This window comes from Neomonachus schauinslandi, chromosome X (genome assembly GCF_002201575.2).
Source record: "Neomonachus schauinslandi chromosome X, ASM220157v2, whole genome shotgun sequence".
Lineage (NCBI taxonomy): Eukaryota > Metazoa > Chordata > Mammalia > Carnivora > Phocidae > Neomonachus > Neomonachus schauinslandi.
The window spans coordinates 71,089,636-71,109,628 of record NC_058419.1 but is presented as its reverse complement, the minus strand read 5'-3'; the positions used below and the strand labels follow the sequence as shown (position 1 = coordinate 71,109,628).

The following is a 19,993-nucleotide window of genomic DNA, read 5'->3' as shown; positions in this document are numbered from 1 at the left end:
AGTTTGCATTCCCACAAACTGTGCAAAAGGGTTCCCCTTTCTCTGCATCCTCATCAACATCTGTTGTTTCCTATGCTGTTAATTTTAGCCACTCAGAACAGGTGTGAGGTGGTATCTCATTGTGGTTTTGATTTGTATTTCCCTGATGATGAGTGATGTTGAGCATCTTTTCATGTGTCTGTTAGCTATCTGGATGTCTTCTTTGGAGAAATGTCTGTTCCTGTCTTCTGCCCATTTCTTGACTGGATTTTCTTATTTTGGGGGGTATTGAGTTTGATAAGTTCTTTATAGGTTTTGGATACTAGCCCCTTATCAGATATGTCATTTGCAAATATCTTCTCCCATTCCATTGGTTGCCTTTTAGTTTTATTGATTGTTTCCTTTGCTGTGCAGAAGCATTTTATCTTGATGAGGTCCCAATAGTTCATTTTTGCTTTTGTTTCTCTTGCCTCCAGAGACGTGTCTAGTAAGAATTTGCTGCGGCCAAGGTCAAAGGTTTGCTGCCTGTTTTCTCCTCTAGGATTTTGGTGGTTCCCTGTCTTACATTTAGGTCTTTCTTTTCTTTTTTTTTTTTTAAAGATTTTATTTATTTTTATTTGAGAGAGAGAGAATGAGAGAGAGGGAGTACATGAGAGGGGGGAGGGTCAGAGGGAGAAGCAGACTCCCCGCCGAGCAGGGAGCCCGATGCGGGACTCGATCCAGGGACTCCAGGATCATGACCTGAGCCGAAGGCAGCCGCTCAACCAACTGAGCCACCCAGGCGCCCTACATTTAGGTCTTTCATCCATTTTGAATTTATTTTTGTGTATGGGTGAAAGAAAGTGGTCCAGTTTCATTCTTCTGTGTGTTGCTGTCCAGTTTTCCCAACACCCTTTGTTGAAGAGACTGTCTTTTTTCCATTGGATATTCTTTCCTGCTTTGTTGAAGATTAGTTGACCATATAGTTGTGGGTCCTCTGTTCTGTTCCATTGATCTGTGTGTCCATTTTTGTGCCAGGACCATACTGTGTTGATGATTACAGCTTTGTAATACAGCTTGAAGTCTGGGACTGTGATGCCTCCAGCTTTGATTTTCTTTTTCAACATTACTTTGGCTATTTGGGATCTTTTGTGGTTCCATACAAAGTTTAGGATTGTTTGTTCTAGCTCTGTGAAAAATGCTGGTGGTATTTTGATAGGGATGGCACAGAATGTGTAGATTGCTTTGGGTAGTATAGACATTTTAACAATATTTTTTCTTCCAATCCATGAGCATGGAATGTTGTTCCACTTCTTTGTGTCATCTTTGGTTTCTTTCATCAGTGTTTTATGGTTTTCAGAGTACAGATCTTTTACCACTTTGGTTAGGTTTATTCCAAGGTGTCTTATGATTTTAGATACAATGGTAAATGGGATCTACTCCTTGATTCCTCGTTCTGGTGCTTCATTATTGGTGTATAGAAATGCAACAGATTTTGGTATGTTGATTTTATATCCTGACACTTTGCTGAATGCATGAACCCTTTCTATCAAATTTTTGGTGGAGTCTTTTGGGTTTTCTACATAGAGTATCATGTCTTCTGCAAAGAGTGAACGTTTGACTTCTTCCTTGCCCATCTGGATGCCTTTCAGATATTTTTCTTTAAACAGTATACTTAGGAGGAACCCAAGAGCCCTTAGAGGTAGGAGTATAGAATGTCTAGAGGTCCTGGGATTCAAATAAATTTCTAGCCTTTCACCTGGGAAGCTACAGAACCATTTTTTAGATGGGGTGGGAGATTCAGTGAGTTAAAGAGTGAGGAGCCAATCCAAATATTCTTTAAATTTGAACAATTTCTATTACTCTATTCAGTGTATGCTATATTTATTCAATGCATTCATCAAATATTTACTGAGAAAATATAGCAGCTTATTATAATTCTATAATGGAAATGCCAGAAGGATAGTGGTATTATCAGTTTTGTTCACTTTTATATCCCCATGGCCTAGAAAAGGACCTGGCTTATAGGAGACCCTCAATAGATGTTTCTTTCTGCCCTCAACGAGCTTAACTTACACTGTAAAAAAAAATGGACAATAAATGTTGTGGAAAGAAATATAACAGGGAAAAAAGGAGAGAAAGTGATGTGCGCTGGAAAGTTATCAGGGAAGGCCCCTCTAATAAGGGAACATTTGAGAAGAGATCTGAATGAAATGAAGGTATAGGTCCTGCATATATTTTGGGGAGGAAGAGGAGAGAGAGAAGAAATAGTAAATAAAGATGCTCTGTAGCAGAAAATTTCTTGGTATGTTCTAGAAAGATCAGTGTGGCTAGGAACAGAGTGAGCAAGAAAGAGAGGGAAGGAGATGAGATCAGTGGGCAAAGTCAAATATAGACCCTTGTAGGACAAGGTAAGGACTCTGACATTTATACTGTGTAAGATGGGGACCATTTGGAGGATTTTGAGCAGAGATTCAACATGATCTGGCCTCTGTTTTAACAGAATCCCTCTTTCTGCTGAATTGAAAATAGCTGTAAGCAGTGTTGGTGGGAATGCAAACTCGTGTAGCCACTCTGGAAAACAGTATGGAGATTCCTTAGAAAGTTAAAAATAGAATTACCCTATGATCCAGCAATCCCACTACTGGGTATTTTCCCAAAGAATGCAAGCACACTAATTCAAAAAAATACAAGAACACTTATGTTTATAGCAGCATTATTCACAACAGCCAAGATACGGCAGCAGCCCAAGTGTCCATCAGTTGATGAATGGATAAAGAAAGATATGAGATACACACACACACACACAGTGGAATTTTATTCAGACATAAAAAATGATGAACTTTTGCCATTTGCAATGACATGGATGGAGCTAGAGAGTATAATACTAAGTGAAATAAGTCAGAGAAAGAAAAATGCTGTATGATTTCACTCATGTGAAATTCAAGAAACAAAACAAATGAGCAAAGGAAAAATAAGAGAGACAAAGCAAGAAACAGACTATAGAGAACAAAGTGATGGTTAACAGAGGGGAGGTGCCTGAGGAAATGGGGATTAAGGAGGGCATTTGCCATGATAAGCACCAGGTGATGTATGGAATTACTGATCACTATATTGTATACCTGAAACTAATAGAACAGTGTATGTTAACTATACTGGAATTAAAATAAAAATATTAATAAAAATTAAATAAATGAGAAAATAGATGCAGGGAGAAAGAACAGAAGCAGGATGACCTATTAAGGGAGTATACAAATAATCCAGGGAAAAGATGAGGTTGGTTTAGACCAGGGTGGGGACAATGTGAGTGGTGAGATAGTGATTAGATTCTGGATAGATTTCAAAAGAATACCTGACAGGATTGTCAGATTGATTAGATAAGTAGTATGAAAGACAGAGAAGAGCCAAGGCTAACCTCACAGTTTTGGACTTAAGGTACTAGACTAGTAGAATTGCCATTTCTGAGATAAGAAAAGAACAGGGGAGGTACAGGGTAAAGTGGTACAGAGAAAGAAGGAAGAATTTAGTCAGGTGAAAATGGAAGAGCAGGAGGTTCAGAATGGGTCTAAACTTAAGTGACTATCAAGTGAATATAGACTGCTATATGCATAACACATTTTATATGAACCTACTGGTAACCACAAATCAAAAACCTATAATAGACACAAAAAATAAAGAGAAAGGAATCCAAGCATATCACTAAATAAAGCCATCACACCACAAGGGAAGAGAGCAAGAGAAGAAAGGAAAAGAAAAGAACTAAAGAAGAGGGGCACCTGGGTGGCACAGTCAGTTAAGCATCTACTTCTATTCAGGGCATGATCTCCGGGTCCTGGGATCCAGCACTATGTCAGGCTCCCCGCTCAGTGGGGAGTCTGCTTGTCCCTCTGCCCCTCCCCCCACTCCTGCACTTGCTTTTGCTCTCTCTGTCTCTCAAATAAATAAATAAAATCTTTTTTAAAAATAAATTAATTAAATAAAAGAACTAAAAAAAACACATAAAACAAGTAACAAAATGGTACTAAGTATATACCTATTTATAATTACTTTGAATGTAAGTGAACTAAATGCTCCAATCTTAAGACATAGGTGACTGAATGGATAAAAAAGCAATGCTGCCTACAAGAGACAAATTTCAGACCTAAAGACTCATGCAAATTGAAAGTGGAGGGATGGAAAAACATTTGTCATGCAAATGGAAGCAAAAAGGAAACTGAGGTAGCAGTAGTTCTATCAGATAAATCACTTAAAGACCAAGATTTTAACAAGAGACATAGAAGGACACTACATGGGGCACCTGGGTGGCTCAATCATTTAAGCATCTGCCTTCAGCTCAGGTCATGATTCCAGGGTCCTGGGATCGAGCCCTACATTGGGCTGCCTGCTCGGTGGGGAGTCTGCTTCTCCCTTAACATCTCTGTGTGCTCCCTCGCTCTCTCTCTCTCAAATAAATAAATAATTCGGAAGGAAGGAAGGGAAAGAGAGAAAGAGAGAAAAGGACAGGGAGGGAGGGAGGAAGGAAGGAAGGAAGGAAAAAGAAAAGAAAAGAAAAGCCTTGTTAAAAAAAAGAAGGACACTACATAATGATAAAGGGAATAATCAAGAAAGAAAGAAGAAAGAAAGGAAAGAAAGAAGAAAAGCCTTGTTAAAAAAATGAAGGACACTACATAATGATAAAGGGAACAATCCATCAAGAGGATATAACAATTGTAAATATTTATGGACCCAATATAGGACTACCTGAATACAAAGGTAATTATTAACAGATATAAAAAAAGAAACTGACAGTAATACAATAATAATAGAGGACTTTAACACCCACTTACAACTATGGATAGATCATCCAAACAGAAAATCAATGAGGAAACAGTGGCTTTCAATGACACACTGGACCAAATGGACCTAACAAATATATTTAGAACATCCCATCCTAAAACAGCAGAATACACATTCTTTACAAATGCACATGGAACATTCTCCAGAATAGATCACATGTTAGGCCACAAAACAAGTCTCAATAAGTTTTAAAATATTGAAATCATGTCATGCATCTTTTTTGACTACAATGGTATGAAACCAGAAATCAATCATAAGAAAAAAATATAGAAAGAACACAAATACATGGAGGTTAAATAACATGCTTCTAAACAATGAATGATTTCTTTAAGCAAGAAATCAAAAAGGAAATCAAAAACACATAAAGACATATGAAAATGAAAAAACAATGATTCAAAATCGTTGGGATGCAGCAAAAGCTACTCTAAGAGGGAAGATTATAGGAATACAGGCCTACATCAAGAAGCAAGAAAAATCTCAAATAAACAACCTAACCTTTAACCTAAAGGAGCTAGAAAAATAAAAACAAATAAAGCCCAAAGTCAGTAGAAGGATGGAAATAATAAAGATTAGAGCAGAAATAAATGAAATAGAGGCTGAAGAAATAATAGAACAGATTACTGAAACTAGGAGCTCATTCTCCGAAAAGATAACATGGAACTGGAAGAGCTTATGCTAAGTGAAATAAGTCAATCAGAGAAAGACAATTATTATATGGTTTCATTCATATGTGGAACATAAGGAATAGCAGGAGGAACAGAGGAAAAGGGAGGGAGAACTGAATGGGAAGAAATCAGAGAGAGAGACAAACCATGAGAGACTCTGGATTCCGGGAAACAAACTGCGGGTTACAGAAGGGAGGGGAATGGGGGGGATGGGTAACCAGATGATGGGTATTAAGGAGGGCATGTGTTGTGATGAGCACTGGGTGTTATATGCAACTAATGAACTGTTGAACACTGCATCAAAAACTAATGGTGTACTATATGTTGGCTAAGTGAATATAATAAAAAAAAGATAAACAAAATTGATAAACCTTTAGCCAAACTAATCAAAGAGAGAGAAATGACTTAAATAAATAAAATCAGAAATGAAGGACAAATAACAACCAGCACCAGAACAATACAAACAATTATAAGAGAATATTATGAAAAATTATATGCCAACAAATTGAACAACCTAGAAGAAATTTCTAGGACAAATTCCTAGAAACATATAACCTTCAAAAACTGAAACAGGAAGAGTTACAAAATTTGGATAGACTGATTACTAGCAACAAAATTGAGTCAGTAATTAAAAAAAAAAAAAAACTCCCAACAAACAAAAGTCCAGGACCAAAGGGTTTCACAGGTAAATTCTACCAAACATTTAAAGAAGAGTTAGTACCTATCCTTCTTAAATTATTCCCAAAAAATAGAAGAGAAAGGATAGCTTCCAAATTAATTGTATGAGGCCAGCATTATCCTGATACCCAAACCAGAAAAAGGCACAACAAAAAAAGAAAACTACAGACCAATACTCTGATGAACACAGACACAAAAATCTTCAAAATATTAGCAAATTAAATAAAATAACACATCCAAAAACTCATCCATCATAATCAAATGGGATTTATTCCAGGGATGCAAGTGTGGTTCAATATTCCTAAATCAATCAACGTGATACATCACATTAACAACAGAAAAGAAAAAATCAAAATCAATGCAGAAAAAGCTTTTGACAAAGTACAACACCCATTCATGATTAAAAACTCTCAACAAAGTAGGTTTAGAGGGAACATACCTCAACATAATGAAGGCCACATATAAAAACCCACAGCTAATATCATTCTCAATGGGGAAAAACTGAGCTTTTCCTCTAAGATTAGGAAGAAAACAAGTATGTCCACTCTCACCACTTTTCTTCAACATAGTACTGGAAGTCCTAGCCACAGCAGTCAGACAACAAAAAGAAATAAAAGGTATCCAAATCAGCCAAGTAAAACTTTTGCTATTTGAGGATAACATGATACTATATATAGAAAACCTGAAAGACTCCACCAAAAACTTGCCACAACTGATAAGTGAACTCAGCGAAGTTGCAGGGTACAAAATCAATGTACAGAAATCTGTTGCATTTCTATACACTAACAATGAAATAGTAGAGAAATTAAGAAAACAATCCCATTTGTAATTGCACCAAAAATAGTAAAGTACCTAGGAATAAACTTAACCAAGGAGATGAAAAACCTATACTCCAAAAACTATAAAACATTGGTGAAAAAAATTGAGGATGACCCAAATGGAAATATATTCCATGCTCATGGATTGGAAGAACAAAATTGTTAAAATGTCCATGCTGCCCAAAGTTATCTAGAGATTCAGTACAATCCCTATCAAAATACTAACAACATTTTTCACAGAACCAGAGCAAATAATCCTAAAATTTGTCTGGAATCACAAAAGACCTCAAATAACTGAAACAGTCTTAAAAAAGAACAAAGCTGGAGATATCACAATCCCAGATTTCAAGATATACTACATAGCTGTAATAATCAAAACAGTATGGTACTGGTACAAAAATAGACACACAAGTCAGTGAAACAGAATAGAGAGTCCAGAAATAAACCCAAGCTTTTCTGGTCTATTATTCTACAACAAAGGAGGCAAGAATATACAGTGGGGGAAAGGCAGTTTCTTCAACAAATTGTGTTGGGAAAACTGGACAGCTAAATGCAAAAGAATAAAACTGGACCACTTTCCTATACCATACACACACACAAAAAAAAACCCTGAAAATGGATTAAAGATCTAAATATGAGACATGAAATTATAAAATTCCTAGAAGAAAACATAGGCAGTAATTTCTGCCAATGAAACATTTTCTGCTATGGAAACATTTTCTGGATATGTCTCCTCTGACAAGGGAAACAAAAGCTAAATTAAAATATTAGGACTATACCAAAATTAAAAGCTTTTGCATAGTGAAGGAAACCATCAACAAAACAAAAAGGGAATGTACTGAATGAGAGTAGATATTTGCAAACAATATGTCCAATAAAGGGTTAATATCTAAAATGTATGAAGACCTTATACAATTCAACATCAAAAAATAATCCAATTTTAAATGAGCAGAGGAGCTGATTAAACATTTTTCAAAGAAGACATACAGATGGCCAACACACATGCAAAGATGCTCAACATCACTAATCATCAGGGTATTGCAAATTAAAACTACAATAAAGATCATTTTATACTTGTCAGAATAGCTAAAATAAAAAACACAAAAAAATAACAAGTGTTGCCAAGGATATGGAGAAAAAGGAAATCTTCTACACTGTTGGAGGGAATGCAAATTGGTGCAACCATTGTGGAAAATAGTATGTATATTCCTCAAAAAATTAAAACTAGAATTACAGTATGATCCAGTAATTCCACTGCTGGGTATTTACCCAAAGCAAATGAAAACCCTAATTCAAAAATATATATACACCCCTGTGTTTATTGCAGCATTACTTACAATAGCCAAATTATGGAAGCAGCCCAAGTGTCCATCAATAGATGAATAGATAAAAAGATGTGGTATATATATACACACACACACACTCAGTGGAATATTACCCAGCCACAAAAATAATGATATCTTGCCTTTTGTAACAACATGGATGGATCTAGAGGGTATAATACTAAGCAAAATAAGTCGGAGAAAGACAAATACCATATGATTTTACCCAGGTGGAATTTAAGAAACAAAAAACTGTACAAAGGAAAGAGACAAAAAAAGATGCTTAAATATAGAGAGCAAACAGGTGGTTGGTGGAGGGGAGGTGGTTGGGGGATGGGTGAAACAGATAAAGGGGATTAAGAGTACACTTAACTTTTTTTACATTTTTATTTGAATTCCAGTTAGTTAACATACAGTGTAATATTAGTTTCAGGTGTACAATATAGTGATTCAACACTTAACATACATCACCTGGTGTTCATAACAAGTTCACTCCTTAATCCCTATCACCTATGTATCACCTATCTTCTTTTTTTGAGTAATTTTTAAAATTTTGTATTATTTAAATTCAGTTAATTAACATGTAGTGTGGTATTAGTTTCAGAGGTAGAATTCGTGATTCATCAGTTGCATATAACACCCAGTATCACCTGTCTTCTTTATCCATTCATCAGTCAATGGACACTTGGGCTGTTTCCATAATTTAGCTATTATACACAATGCTGCTATAAACGTTGGGGTGCATGTGTCCCTTTGGATTAGGATTTTTGTATTCTTTGAGCAAATAACTATTAGTGGGTTTGCTGCATCATAGCTTAGTTCATTTTTAACTTTTTTGAGGAACCTCCATACTGTTTTCCAGAGTGGGTGCATCAGTTTGCATTCCCAGCAACAGTGCAAGAGGGTTCCCCTTTCTCCACATCCTCACCAACACCTGTTGCTTTTTGTTGATTTTAGCTATTCTGACAGATGAGAGGTGATATCTCATTCTAGTTTTGATGTGAATTTCCCTGATAATCAGTGATGAGGAGCAACTGTCTGTTGGCCATCTGTATGTCTTCTTTGGGAAAATGTCTATTCATGTCTTCTGCCCATTTTTTAACTGGATTATTTGTTTTTTGGGTGCTGAGTTTTATAAGTTGTTTGTATATCTTGGATACTAACCCTTCATTAGATATGTTATTTGCAAATACTTTCTCCCATTACATAGGTTGCCTTTTAGTTTTATTGATTGTTGCCTTTGCTGTGCAAGAAGCTATCGATTTTGATGCAGTCCCAATAGTTCATTTTTGCTTTTGTTACCCTTCCCTCAGGAGACATAACTAGAAAAAAGTTGCTATGGCCAATATCAAAGAGGTTACTGCCTGTGTTCTCTACTAGGATTTTCATGGTTTCATGACTCACATTTAGGTCTTTCATCAATTTTGAGTTTATTTTTGTGTATGGTGTAAGAAAGTGGTCCAGTTTCTTTCCTTTGCATGTAGCTGTCCAGTTTTCCTAACACCATTTTTGAAGAGACTTACTTTTTTCCCATTGGATATTCTTTCCTGCTTTGTTAAAGAGTAATTGACCAGAGTTGTGGGTTCCTTTCTGGATTTTCAATTCTGCTCTATTGATCTATGTATCTAGTTTTGTGCCACTACCATCCTGTTTTAATCGCTACAGCTTTGTCATACAACTTGAAATCCAGAATTGTGATGCCTCCAGCTTTGCTTTACTTTTTCAAGGTTGCTTTGGCTATTCAGGGTTTTTTCATGGTTCCATACAAATTTTAGGGTTGTTTGTTCTAGCTCTGTGAAAAATGCTGTTGGTATTTTGATAGGTATGGCCTTAAATGTGTAGATTGCCTTGGGTACCATAGACATTTTAACAATACTTGTTCTTCCAATCCATGAACATGAAATATCTTTCCATTTCTTTGTCTCATCTTCAATATCTTTTATCAGTGTTTTATATCTTTCAGAGTACAGGTCTTTCACTTCTATCGTTAGGTTTACTCCTAGGTTTCTTACAATTTTGGGTGCAATTGTAAATGGGATTGATTTCTTAATTTCTCTTTCTGGTGCTTCATTATTGGTGTATAGAAATGCAACTGATTTCTGTACGTTGATTTTTGTATCCTGTGAATTATTGAGTTTGTTGATCAATTCTAACAGTTTTTTGGTGAAGTCTTTCAGGTTTTCTATATAGAGTATTATATCATCTGCAAATAGTGAAAGTTTTATTTCTTCCTTGCTGATTTGGATGCCTTTTATTTCTTTTTGTTGTCTGATTGCTGTAGCTAGGACTTCCAGCACTATGTTCACTAAAGGCAGTGAGAGTGGATATCCTAGTCTTTTTCCTGAGCTTAGTGAAAAGGCTTTCCAGTTTTCTCCATTAAGGATGATGCTAGCCGTGGGTTTTTCATATACAGTGTTTATTATGTTGAGGTATGTTCCCTGTAAAGCTACTTTGTTGAGGGTTTTTATCATGAATGGATGTGGTAACTTTGCCAAAATGTTTTTCTGCATCTATTGAAAGAATCATATGGCTCTTCTCCTTTCTTTTCTTAATGTGATGTATCAAATTGATTGATTCATGAATATTAAACCACCTTTGCAACCCAGGAAAAAACCCCACTTGATTGTGGAGAATGTTTTTTTAGTGTATTTTTGGATTTGGTAGCTAGTATTTACTGAGGATTTTTGTATCTATGTTCAGGCATATTGTAGTTTGTTTGTGTGTTTGTTTTACCAGGGTCTTTATCTGGTTTTGGTATCAGGATAATGCTTGCTAATACAATGATTTTGGAAGTTTTCCTTCCTTTTCTATTTTTTGGAATAGTTTAAGAGGAATAGCTATTAATTCTAATATTTGGTAGAATTTGCCTGTGAAGCCATCTGGTCCTGGACTTTTGTTTGTTGGGGTATTTTGATTACTGATTCCACTTCTTTGCTGGTAATCTGTCTGTTCAAATTTTCTATTTTTTCCTGTTTCAGTTTGGTAATTTGTATGTTTCTAGGAATTTATCCATTTCTTCCAGGTTGTCCAATTTGTTGGAGTATAGTTTTTCATAATTTTCTCTTAGAATTGTTTATATTTCTGTGGTGTTGATTATTATTTCTCCTCTCTCATTTGTGATTTTATTTATTTGGGTCCTTTTTCTTTTCTTTTTGATAACTCTGGCTAGAGGTTTATCAACTATGTTGATCTTTTCAAAGAACCAGCTTCTGGTTTCATTTTATCTGTTCTATTATTTCTTAGTTTCTATATCATTTATTTCTTCTATAATCATTATTATTTCCTTCATTCTGTTGGTTTTAGGTTTTATGTGTTGTTCTTTTTCTAGCTCCTTTAGGTGGAAGGTTGTTTATTTGAGCTTTTTCTTGCTCCTTAAGGTTGGCCTGTATTGGTATAAACTTCCCTCTTAGAACCACTTTTGCTGCATCACAAGTGTTTTGGACTGTAGTGTTTTCATTTTCATTTGTTTTCATGTATTTTTTACTTTCTTTTTGTGTATGTGTCTTTTTCATGTATCTTTTAATTTCTGGTTGACCCATTCATTGTTTAGTAGCAGGTTATATAACTTCCATGTATTTGTGGTCATTCCAGATTTTTTTTTTTCCTGGTTGATTTCTAGTTTCATAGTGTTGTGGTCAGAAAAGGTGCATGGTGCAGTTCCATTCTTGAATTTGTTGAGGCCTGTTTTGTGCCCTAATATGTGATCTATTCTGGAGAATGTTCCATGTGCACTTGAAAAGAATGTGTATTGTGCTGTTTTAGGATGGAATGTTCTGAATATATCTGTTAAGTCCATCTGGTCCAGTGTGTCATTCAAAGCCATTGTTACCTTGTTGATCTTCTGTTTAGATAATCTGTCCATTCTTGTAAGTAGGGTGTTAAAGTCCCCTACTATTATTATGTCATTATCAGTTAGTTCTTTTATGTTTGTTATTGTTTTATGTATTTGGGTACTCCCATGTTGGGTGAATAAATATTTACAATTGACATATCTTCTTATTGGATTTTCCCTTTTATTATTATATAGATCCCTTCTTTGTCTCTTGTTACAGTCTTTGTTTGAAAGTCAGTTTGTCCAATATAAGTATTGCTACTCTGGGTTGGTTGGTTTGTTTGTTTTTGACATCCATTTGCATGATAGATGTTTCTCCATCCCCTCACTTCCAATCTGCTGGTGTCTTTAGGTCTAAAATGAGTCTCTTGTAGGCAGCATACAGATGGGACTTGTTTTCTTATCCATTTTGACACCCTATGTCTTTTGATTGGAGCATTTAGTCCATTTACATTCACAGTAATTATTGATAGATATATATTTATTGTCATTTTATCACTTGTTTTGTGGTTTGAGGAGATTTTCTCTGATTTTTTCTTGTCTTTCTCTCATGATTTGCTGATTTTCTTTTATGATATATTTGAATTTCTTTGTCTTTATTATTTGCATGTTTATTAGTGGTTTTTTGATATATGGTTTCCATTAGGTTTATATATAACCTGTTCTGCATACAGCAGTCTATATTAAGTTGATGGTCATTTATGTTTGAACCCACTCTTTTCTTCTCTCATCTGCACATTTTGGGTTTATGTTATTATATTTTATATCCTTTTTTGTGTGTGAGTTCCTTGATTGATTTTTACAGAAATACTCATTTTACTACTTTTGTGTTTCCTACCTTCATACTCTCACTTTTGGTCTCTTCTTTCCACTCAGAGTCCCCTTTAATATTTCTTGCAGGACTGGGTTAGTGGTCAAAAACTCTTAGTTTTTGTCTGGGAATCTATGTCTCCTTCTATTCTGAATGATAGCCTTGCTGGATAGAGTATTCTTGGCTGCACATTTTTCCCATTCAAAACTTTGAATAAATCATGCCACTCTCTTCTGACATGCAAAGTTTTTGTTGAAAAATCTGCTAGCCTTATGGTTTTCCCCTTGTAAGTTGCTTACTTCTTTTGTCTTGCTGCATTAAAATTTTTTTCTTTATCATTATGTTTTGCAAATTTAATTATTATGTTTTGGTGTGAGTCTGCTTTTGTTGATTTTGCTGAAAGTTCTCTGCCTCTGGGATCTGGATGTCTATTTCCTTCCCCAAATTAGTGATGTTTTCACCTATTATTTCTTCAAATTTTCTGCCCCCTTTTCTCTCTCTCCTGCTTATGGGACTCCTGTAATACATATGTTATTACATTTGATGGAGTCAACAGGGTTTTCTAAGTCTATTCTCATTTTACTTAATTCTTCTTTCTTTTTTTCAGCTTCATTGTCTCCATTACATTGTCTTCTAGGTCATTGATTCATTCTTCTGCTTGTTCCAGCCTGTTTTTCATCGCATTAAGCATGTTTCTAATCTTGTTTATTACACACTTCATCTCTGATTAATTCTTTTTTAACTCTTTTATCTCTGTGGTAAGTGTCTCACTAATGTCTTCAGTTCTTTTTTCAAGCCCAGTGAGTATCCTTATGATCATTGCTTTAAATTCTCTATCAGGCATGTTGCTTATATCTGTTTTACTTAGATCTCTGGCCATGGCTTTATTCTTTCATTTGGGATGAATTCCTCTGTCTTCTGATTTTTTTCTACATCTCTGCCTGCTACTTTTTTTTTTTTTTTTTTAGAAAAACCAGTTATCTCTCCACCTCCTAAATGTAATGTCCTTAGGAAGAAGAGGTCATGTAGTGCCTGTGGCTTGGCATTTACGGGAATGTCTCCACTGTGTGCTGTGTGTTCTCTGCTGTTGTGTTCTGGTTGCTCTATCTTTCAGGCCAGTCATCTGCAAAGGCTCTCCTTGCCTGCTGTGGGCAGTGTTTGGTCCCTCACCTGAATGTGGTGAGTTTTAATTAGATATGCTCTGGTCTGCTTCTGAAATGAGACCTGTCACCACCTTCACCAGAATTAGGGCCCTGAAAAACTCTCTGGTTGGGATATGTGGTATGGGCTGGGGTCTGTGCTGGTCTTCTGGGGGAGGGGTCTGCCACATGGGGACAGAGGTAAATGTGACTGAGATGGGCCTTTCCACCATAGCACCGGGGGGTGAGGAGGCTTAATGTAAGCAAGTTGGGCAGCCAGTGTCTACACTGTGCTGCTTCCCACAGGTGGTTCTGTGTTTATACTAAGGGGTGGAGGAGGGAAATGGTGCTGGCCATTTCCTTTGTATTTGTATTTGGAGTGGTGTCTCCATGAATGCTGCCTCTCACGGTACTGCTCTGAGAAGAGAAAATAATCTCCCCACTGTGTCCTAGGCACTCTTCAGATCACTCTTTCAATGCTGTATGCACCTGGGTTGTTTGTCTGCCTTCCTCCAAGAGCATTGCAGTGCCCTCCAGGCACTATCCCAGTATAGCCTGCTCACCTTTAAAACTCCAGGCTTTAAGCCCCACTGGTTGCAAGAACTCACAAAATTCAACCCCTCTTGTTTTCCAAGCCAGTGGCTTTAGGGAAACATTCTCTTTGTTCATTCCCCTATATGCTCCTCTCTCTCTCACCCTTCTCCACAACGCTGGCTCCCTCCCCTCTGCTGCAGCCAGGATCTGTTTCTCCCTTAAACCACATCTCTGCACTTCCTACATTTTTTGATGTGGCTTCTTCTTTCTCTTTAGTTGTGGAATTTGTTCCTTCAGCCTTCAGGTTGATTTCTGGGGTATTTCTGATGGTTTGGTAATTATCTAGTTGTATTAATGTGACAGGGTGAGCCTAGGGTCCTCCTCCTTCAGCGCCATCTTCCTGTCTCCAAGAGTACACTTATCTTGATGAACACTGAGAAATGTATAGAATTGTTGAAACATTATATTGTACACCTTATACTATTATAACTCTATATATTAATTATACTTGAATAAAAATAGGAATTCAGAAGATGGAGTATTAAGAGGACCCTAGTCTTGCCTCATCCCTTGAACACAGCTAGATAAATATCAAATTATTCTTAATACCCAAGAAATCAATCTGAGGACCTACAGAACAAACTGCACAACTAAAGGGAGAGATGAGGCCACATCATTGAAGGTAGGAGGTGTGGAGAGACATGGTTTGAAGGAGAAAGAGATCGCAGGTGCTGTAGAGGGGAGGGACCCCTAGTCTCAGAGAGAGGCTCATGAAAGAGAGAGAGAGTAATACACAGGAGATCACAAAAGGAAAACTTCCCCAAAGTCATTGACTGGGAAAACAAGAGGGGCTGATTTTCATGAGTTTTTACAACGACCTGGGCTCAAAGACAAGAGTTTTAGAAGGTCGCAGTGTGGCCCATGTGGAACCCTGAGGGCACTGCAGTGCTCATGTGGAGAAGGAGAGCAGATAGCCTGGGAGCAAAGGGCACAGTCTGAGGATCCTCTGGGACATAGTGGGAGGCAGTTTCCCCATATTGGAGTGCATCTGGGAGAGGTGGCATTGCCTCTCCAGGGATAAAAGAGCCGGCAGGCACCATTTCCCTCCCCTGTCTCTCAGCATAGGTACAAAGACACCTCCTGAGGGCAGCTAACCTGGACAGTGGCTCTTTGCTGCACTTCACTCCAAACTCCATGCCTCTGCACTTTGGTGTGACTGCCCTTCTGGGATAAACCTGCATCAGTCCCAGGACAGCAAGACCCTCCCCCAGAGGACCAGTGCAGGTACCTGCCATGCCAGGTCCCTACAGTTTGGATTTTTTAAACTCAGACTACCTGCCTAGGATAGAGCCCAAGGTATACTGTGCTGCTGGGCAGGCAGACAGCCTGGACACAGTTAGGGTGAAGGCAGCAATCTGAGGGATGACTGAGACGCAGGAAGGGAGATTCTTTGCTCTTCTGGGAGGGCTTCCTGGACAGCAGAGTGTGCAAACACTCCCTCTCTGGAGACTAGGGAGCTGGTTGGCCCCATTTCTCTCCCCTGCCATTCAGCATAAACTAACTTCAGCAAGCAGCACAATGCTAACACTCATGGGCTAAACTGCTTACACCAAGCTTCACTCCCCTGCACTCTGCTGGTGCTGCTTTTCTGGCGCAAATGTGCCTGAGAACCTGCACAGCAGGCCTCTCCCCCAGAAGACCAGCACAGCTACCCCCATGCACACACCACATCTACTGACCACAGAGTTCTGCAAAGCTTCAGTTCTAGTGGAAATAGCATCAGGTCTCTTAACAAGCAAACCAGACCACACCTAGTTAAAACTTGCCACACTCTGGCCAAGGTCCAAACACTTCCCACTGAAGGCGAGGAGAAACACTGCAGAGGACTTACCTGAGGGGAAGTGTAGCCAAAACACAGCAGCAGAGTGCACACTGCATACACCACAGACACATTCTGAAGCACCAGGCCCTATACAGTATATGACTTCTTCTTTATAAAGCCATTATTCTCAGGAGCAGGAAACATAACAGGATTTCCTAACACACACAAGAAGATAGACCTAGACCAAGTGCCAAGATGGAGGAATTCATCCCTAAAGAAATAACCAGAAAAGGTCATGGCCAGGGATCCAATTGAAACAGATATAAGTAATATGCCTGAGCTAGAATTTAAAGGAACAATCATAAGGATACTAACTGGGCTTGAGGAAAGCATAGAATACAGCAGGGTGTCCCTTACTGCAGAGATAAAAGACCTAAAAACTAGTCAGGCCAAAATGAAAAATGTAATAACTGAGATTCAAAACCCACTGGGTGTAATGACCACAAGGATGGAAGAATCAGGGGAATGAATAAGTGATATAGAAGGTAAAATTATGGGGTGCCTGGATGGCTCAGTCAGTTAAGCATTCGACTCTTGCTTTCAGCTCAGGTCATGACCTCAGGGTCATGAGATTGAGGCATACGATGGGCTCCACACTGGGTGTGGAGCCTGCTTAAGATATTCTCTCTTCCTCTCTGCTGCCCCACCTCTCTCTCTCCCTCTGTCTCTCTAATAAATAAATAAAATCCTTAAAAAGGAAGGTAAAATTATGAAAATGGTGAAGCTTAAAAGAAGAGAGAAAGAAAAATATTAGATCACAAAGTGTTCTTTGTGGGAAGCCACGAGAGTTAGATTTTGTGAACTCAGCGAATCCATAAAGCATAATAACATTTGTATCTTTGGAGTCCTAGAAGAAGAGAGAGAAAAGGGGACAGAAGATTTATTTGAGGTAATTATAGCTGAAAACTTTCCTAATCTGGGGAAGGAAACAGATATCCAAATCCAGAAGGCACAGAGAACTCCCATCAAAATCGACGAAAGCAGGCCAACACTAAGACATGTTAGTTAAATTTGCAAAATATAGAGATAAAGAAAAATCCTAAAAGCAGCAAGACAAAAGAAGTCCCTAACTTATAAGGTAAAACAAATAAGGTTAGCAGCAAATCTTTACACAGAAACCTGGCAGGCCAGAGGAGAGTGGCATGATATATTCAATGTGCAGAATAGGAAAAATCTGTACCCAAGAATATTCTACCCAGCAAGGCCATCATTCAGAATAAAAGGACAGATAAAGAATTTCCAAGACAAACACTGGTGTCTGGGTGGCTCAGTTGGTTAAGTGGCTGCTTTGGGCTCAGGTCATGATCTCAGGGACCTGGGATTAAGCCCTATGTCAGGCTCTCTGCTCAGCAGGGGGTCTGCTTCACCCTCTCTCTCTGTCCCCCTGGCTCAGCTCTCTCTCTCTCAAATAAATAAAATCTTAAGAAAAATTTCCAAGACAAACAAAAAGTAAAGGAATTCATGACCACTAAACCAGCCCTTCAGGAAATTCTAAAAGGGACTCTTTGAGTGGGAAACAAAGACCAAATACAACAAAGACTAGAAAGGAACAGAGAAAATGTCCAGAAACAATGACAAAACACGTAATAACATGGCACTAAATTCATATCTATCAATAATCACTGAGAATGTAAATGGACTAAATGCTTCAGTCAGAAGACATAGGGTGTCAAAATGGATAAAAAAAAAAACAAGGCCCATCTATATGCTGCCAACAAAAAACTCATTTTAAACCTAAAGAGACATATGCAGATTGAAAGTGAAGAGATGGAGAAACATTTACCATGCTAATGGACATCAAAAGACAGCCAGAATAGCAATACTTATATCAAACAATATTTTAAACCAAGAAGGGGTGCCTCAGTCAGTTGAGCATGCAACTCTTCATCTCAGTGTTGTGAGTTTGACCCCCAAGTTGGGTGTAGAGATTACTTAAAAATAAAATCTTAAAAAAATAAAATAAACCAAAGGCTGTAACAATAGATGAAGAAGGGCAATATATCATAATAAAGGGTTCTATCCAACAAGAAGATCTAACAATTGTAAATATTTATACCCCCAACTTGAGAGCACCCAAATATATAAAACAATAACAAACTCATGAATCATAATACATAATAATAGAGGACTTTAACACCCCACTTACAGCAAAGAACAGATCATCTAAGCAGAAAATCAACAAGGAAAAAATGGCTTTAAATGGCACATTGGACCAGATGGACTTAACAGATATATTCAGAACATTCCATCCTAAAGCAGCAGAATACACATTCTTTTCAAGTGCACATGGGACATTCTCCAGAATAGATCAGATACAAGGTCACAAATCAGGCCTCAACAAGTACAAAAAGATTGAGATCATACCATACATATTTTCAACCACAACACTGTGACACTTGAAGTCAATCACAAGAAAAAAATTTGGAAAGACCACAAATACATGGAGACTAAAGAACATCCTACTAAAAATGACTGTGTCAACCAATAAATTAAAGAAGAAATAAAAATACATGGAAACAAATGAAAATGAAAACATGATGGTCCAAAATGTTTGGGTTGCAGCAGAAGTGTTCATAAGAGGGAAGTATATAAGAATACAGGCCTACCTCAAGAAGCAAGAAAAATCTCAAATACACAACCTAACCTTACACCTAATAGAGCTAGAAAAAGAATAACAAATGAAGCCTAAAGCCAGCAGAAGAAGGAAAATAATAAAGATTAGAACAGAAATAAATGATATGGAAACAAACAAACAACAGCAACAACAACAACAAAAAAAACAGTAGAGCAGATGAAACCAGGAGCTAGTTTGTTGAAAAAAAATAATAAAGTTGATGAAGCACTAGCCAGACTTATCAAAAAGAAAAGAGAAAGATCACAAATAAATGAGATAACGAGTGAGAGAGGAGAAATCATAACCAATACCACAGAAATACAAACAATTCTAAAAAAATATTATAAAAAATTATATGCCAAAAAATTGGGCAAGCTGGAAGAAATAGATAAATTCCTAGAAACACATAAACCACCAAAAGTGAAACAGGAAGAAATAGAAAACTTGAATAGACTGATAATGAGCAAAGAAATTGAATCAGTAATCAGAAAACTGCCAAGAAACAGAAGTCCAGGGCCAGATGGCTTCACAGGGAATTCGACCAAACATTTTTTTTTATTATGTTATGTTAATCACCATACAAAACATCATTAGTTTTGATGATTCATTGTTTGCATATAACGCCCAGTGCTCCATTCAGTACGTGCCCTCTTTAACACCCATCACCAGGCTAACCCATCCTCCCACCCCCCTCCCCTCTAGAACCCTCAGTTTGTTTTTCAGAGTCCGTCGTCTCTCATGGTTTGTCTCCCCCTCCAATTTCACCCCCTTCATTTTTCCCCTCCTGCTTTCTTCTTCTTCTCTTTTTTCTTTAACATATAATGTATTGTTTTTTTCAGAGGTACAGGAATGGGATTCAACATTCTTACACAATTCATAGCACTCGCCATAGCACACACGCTCC

General features: G+C 37.4%; 1 protein-coding gene across 10 annotated transcripts in view; it reads left to right on the top strand.

The window, feature by feature from the left end:
• The window catches only part of EDA (ectodysplasin A), a 413,437-nt gene that overhangs the window by 285,541 nt on the left and 107,903 nt on the right, over nucleotides 1–19,993 (top strand). For 7 of the 10 annotated variants that reach the window (XM_021680189.1, XM_021680179.1, XM_021680162.1 and 4 more), the window contains one exon: nucleotides 3,683–3,738. The exons of 1 other annotated variant lie outside the window; for it this stretch is intronic. In XM_021680189.1, the coding sequence (XP_021535864.1) occupies nucleotides 3,683–3,738 (56 nt within the window). Of the gene's footprint in view, nucleotides 1–2,205; nucleotides 2,229–3,682; nucleotides 3,739–19,993 lie in introns of all 10 variants that reach the window. 2 more of the 10 variants (XM_021680170.1, XM_021680154.1) reach the window with 1 other exon arrangement.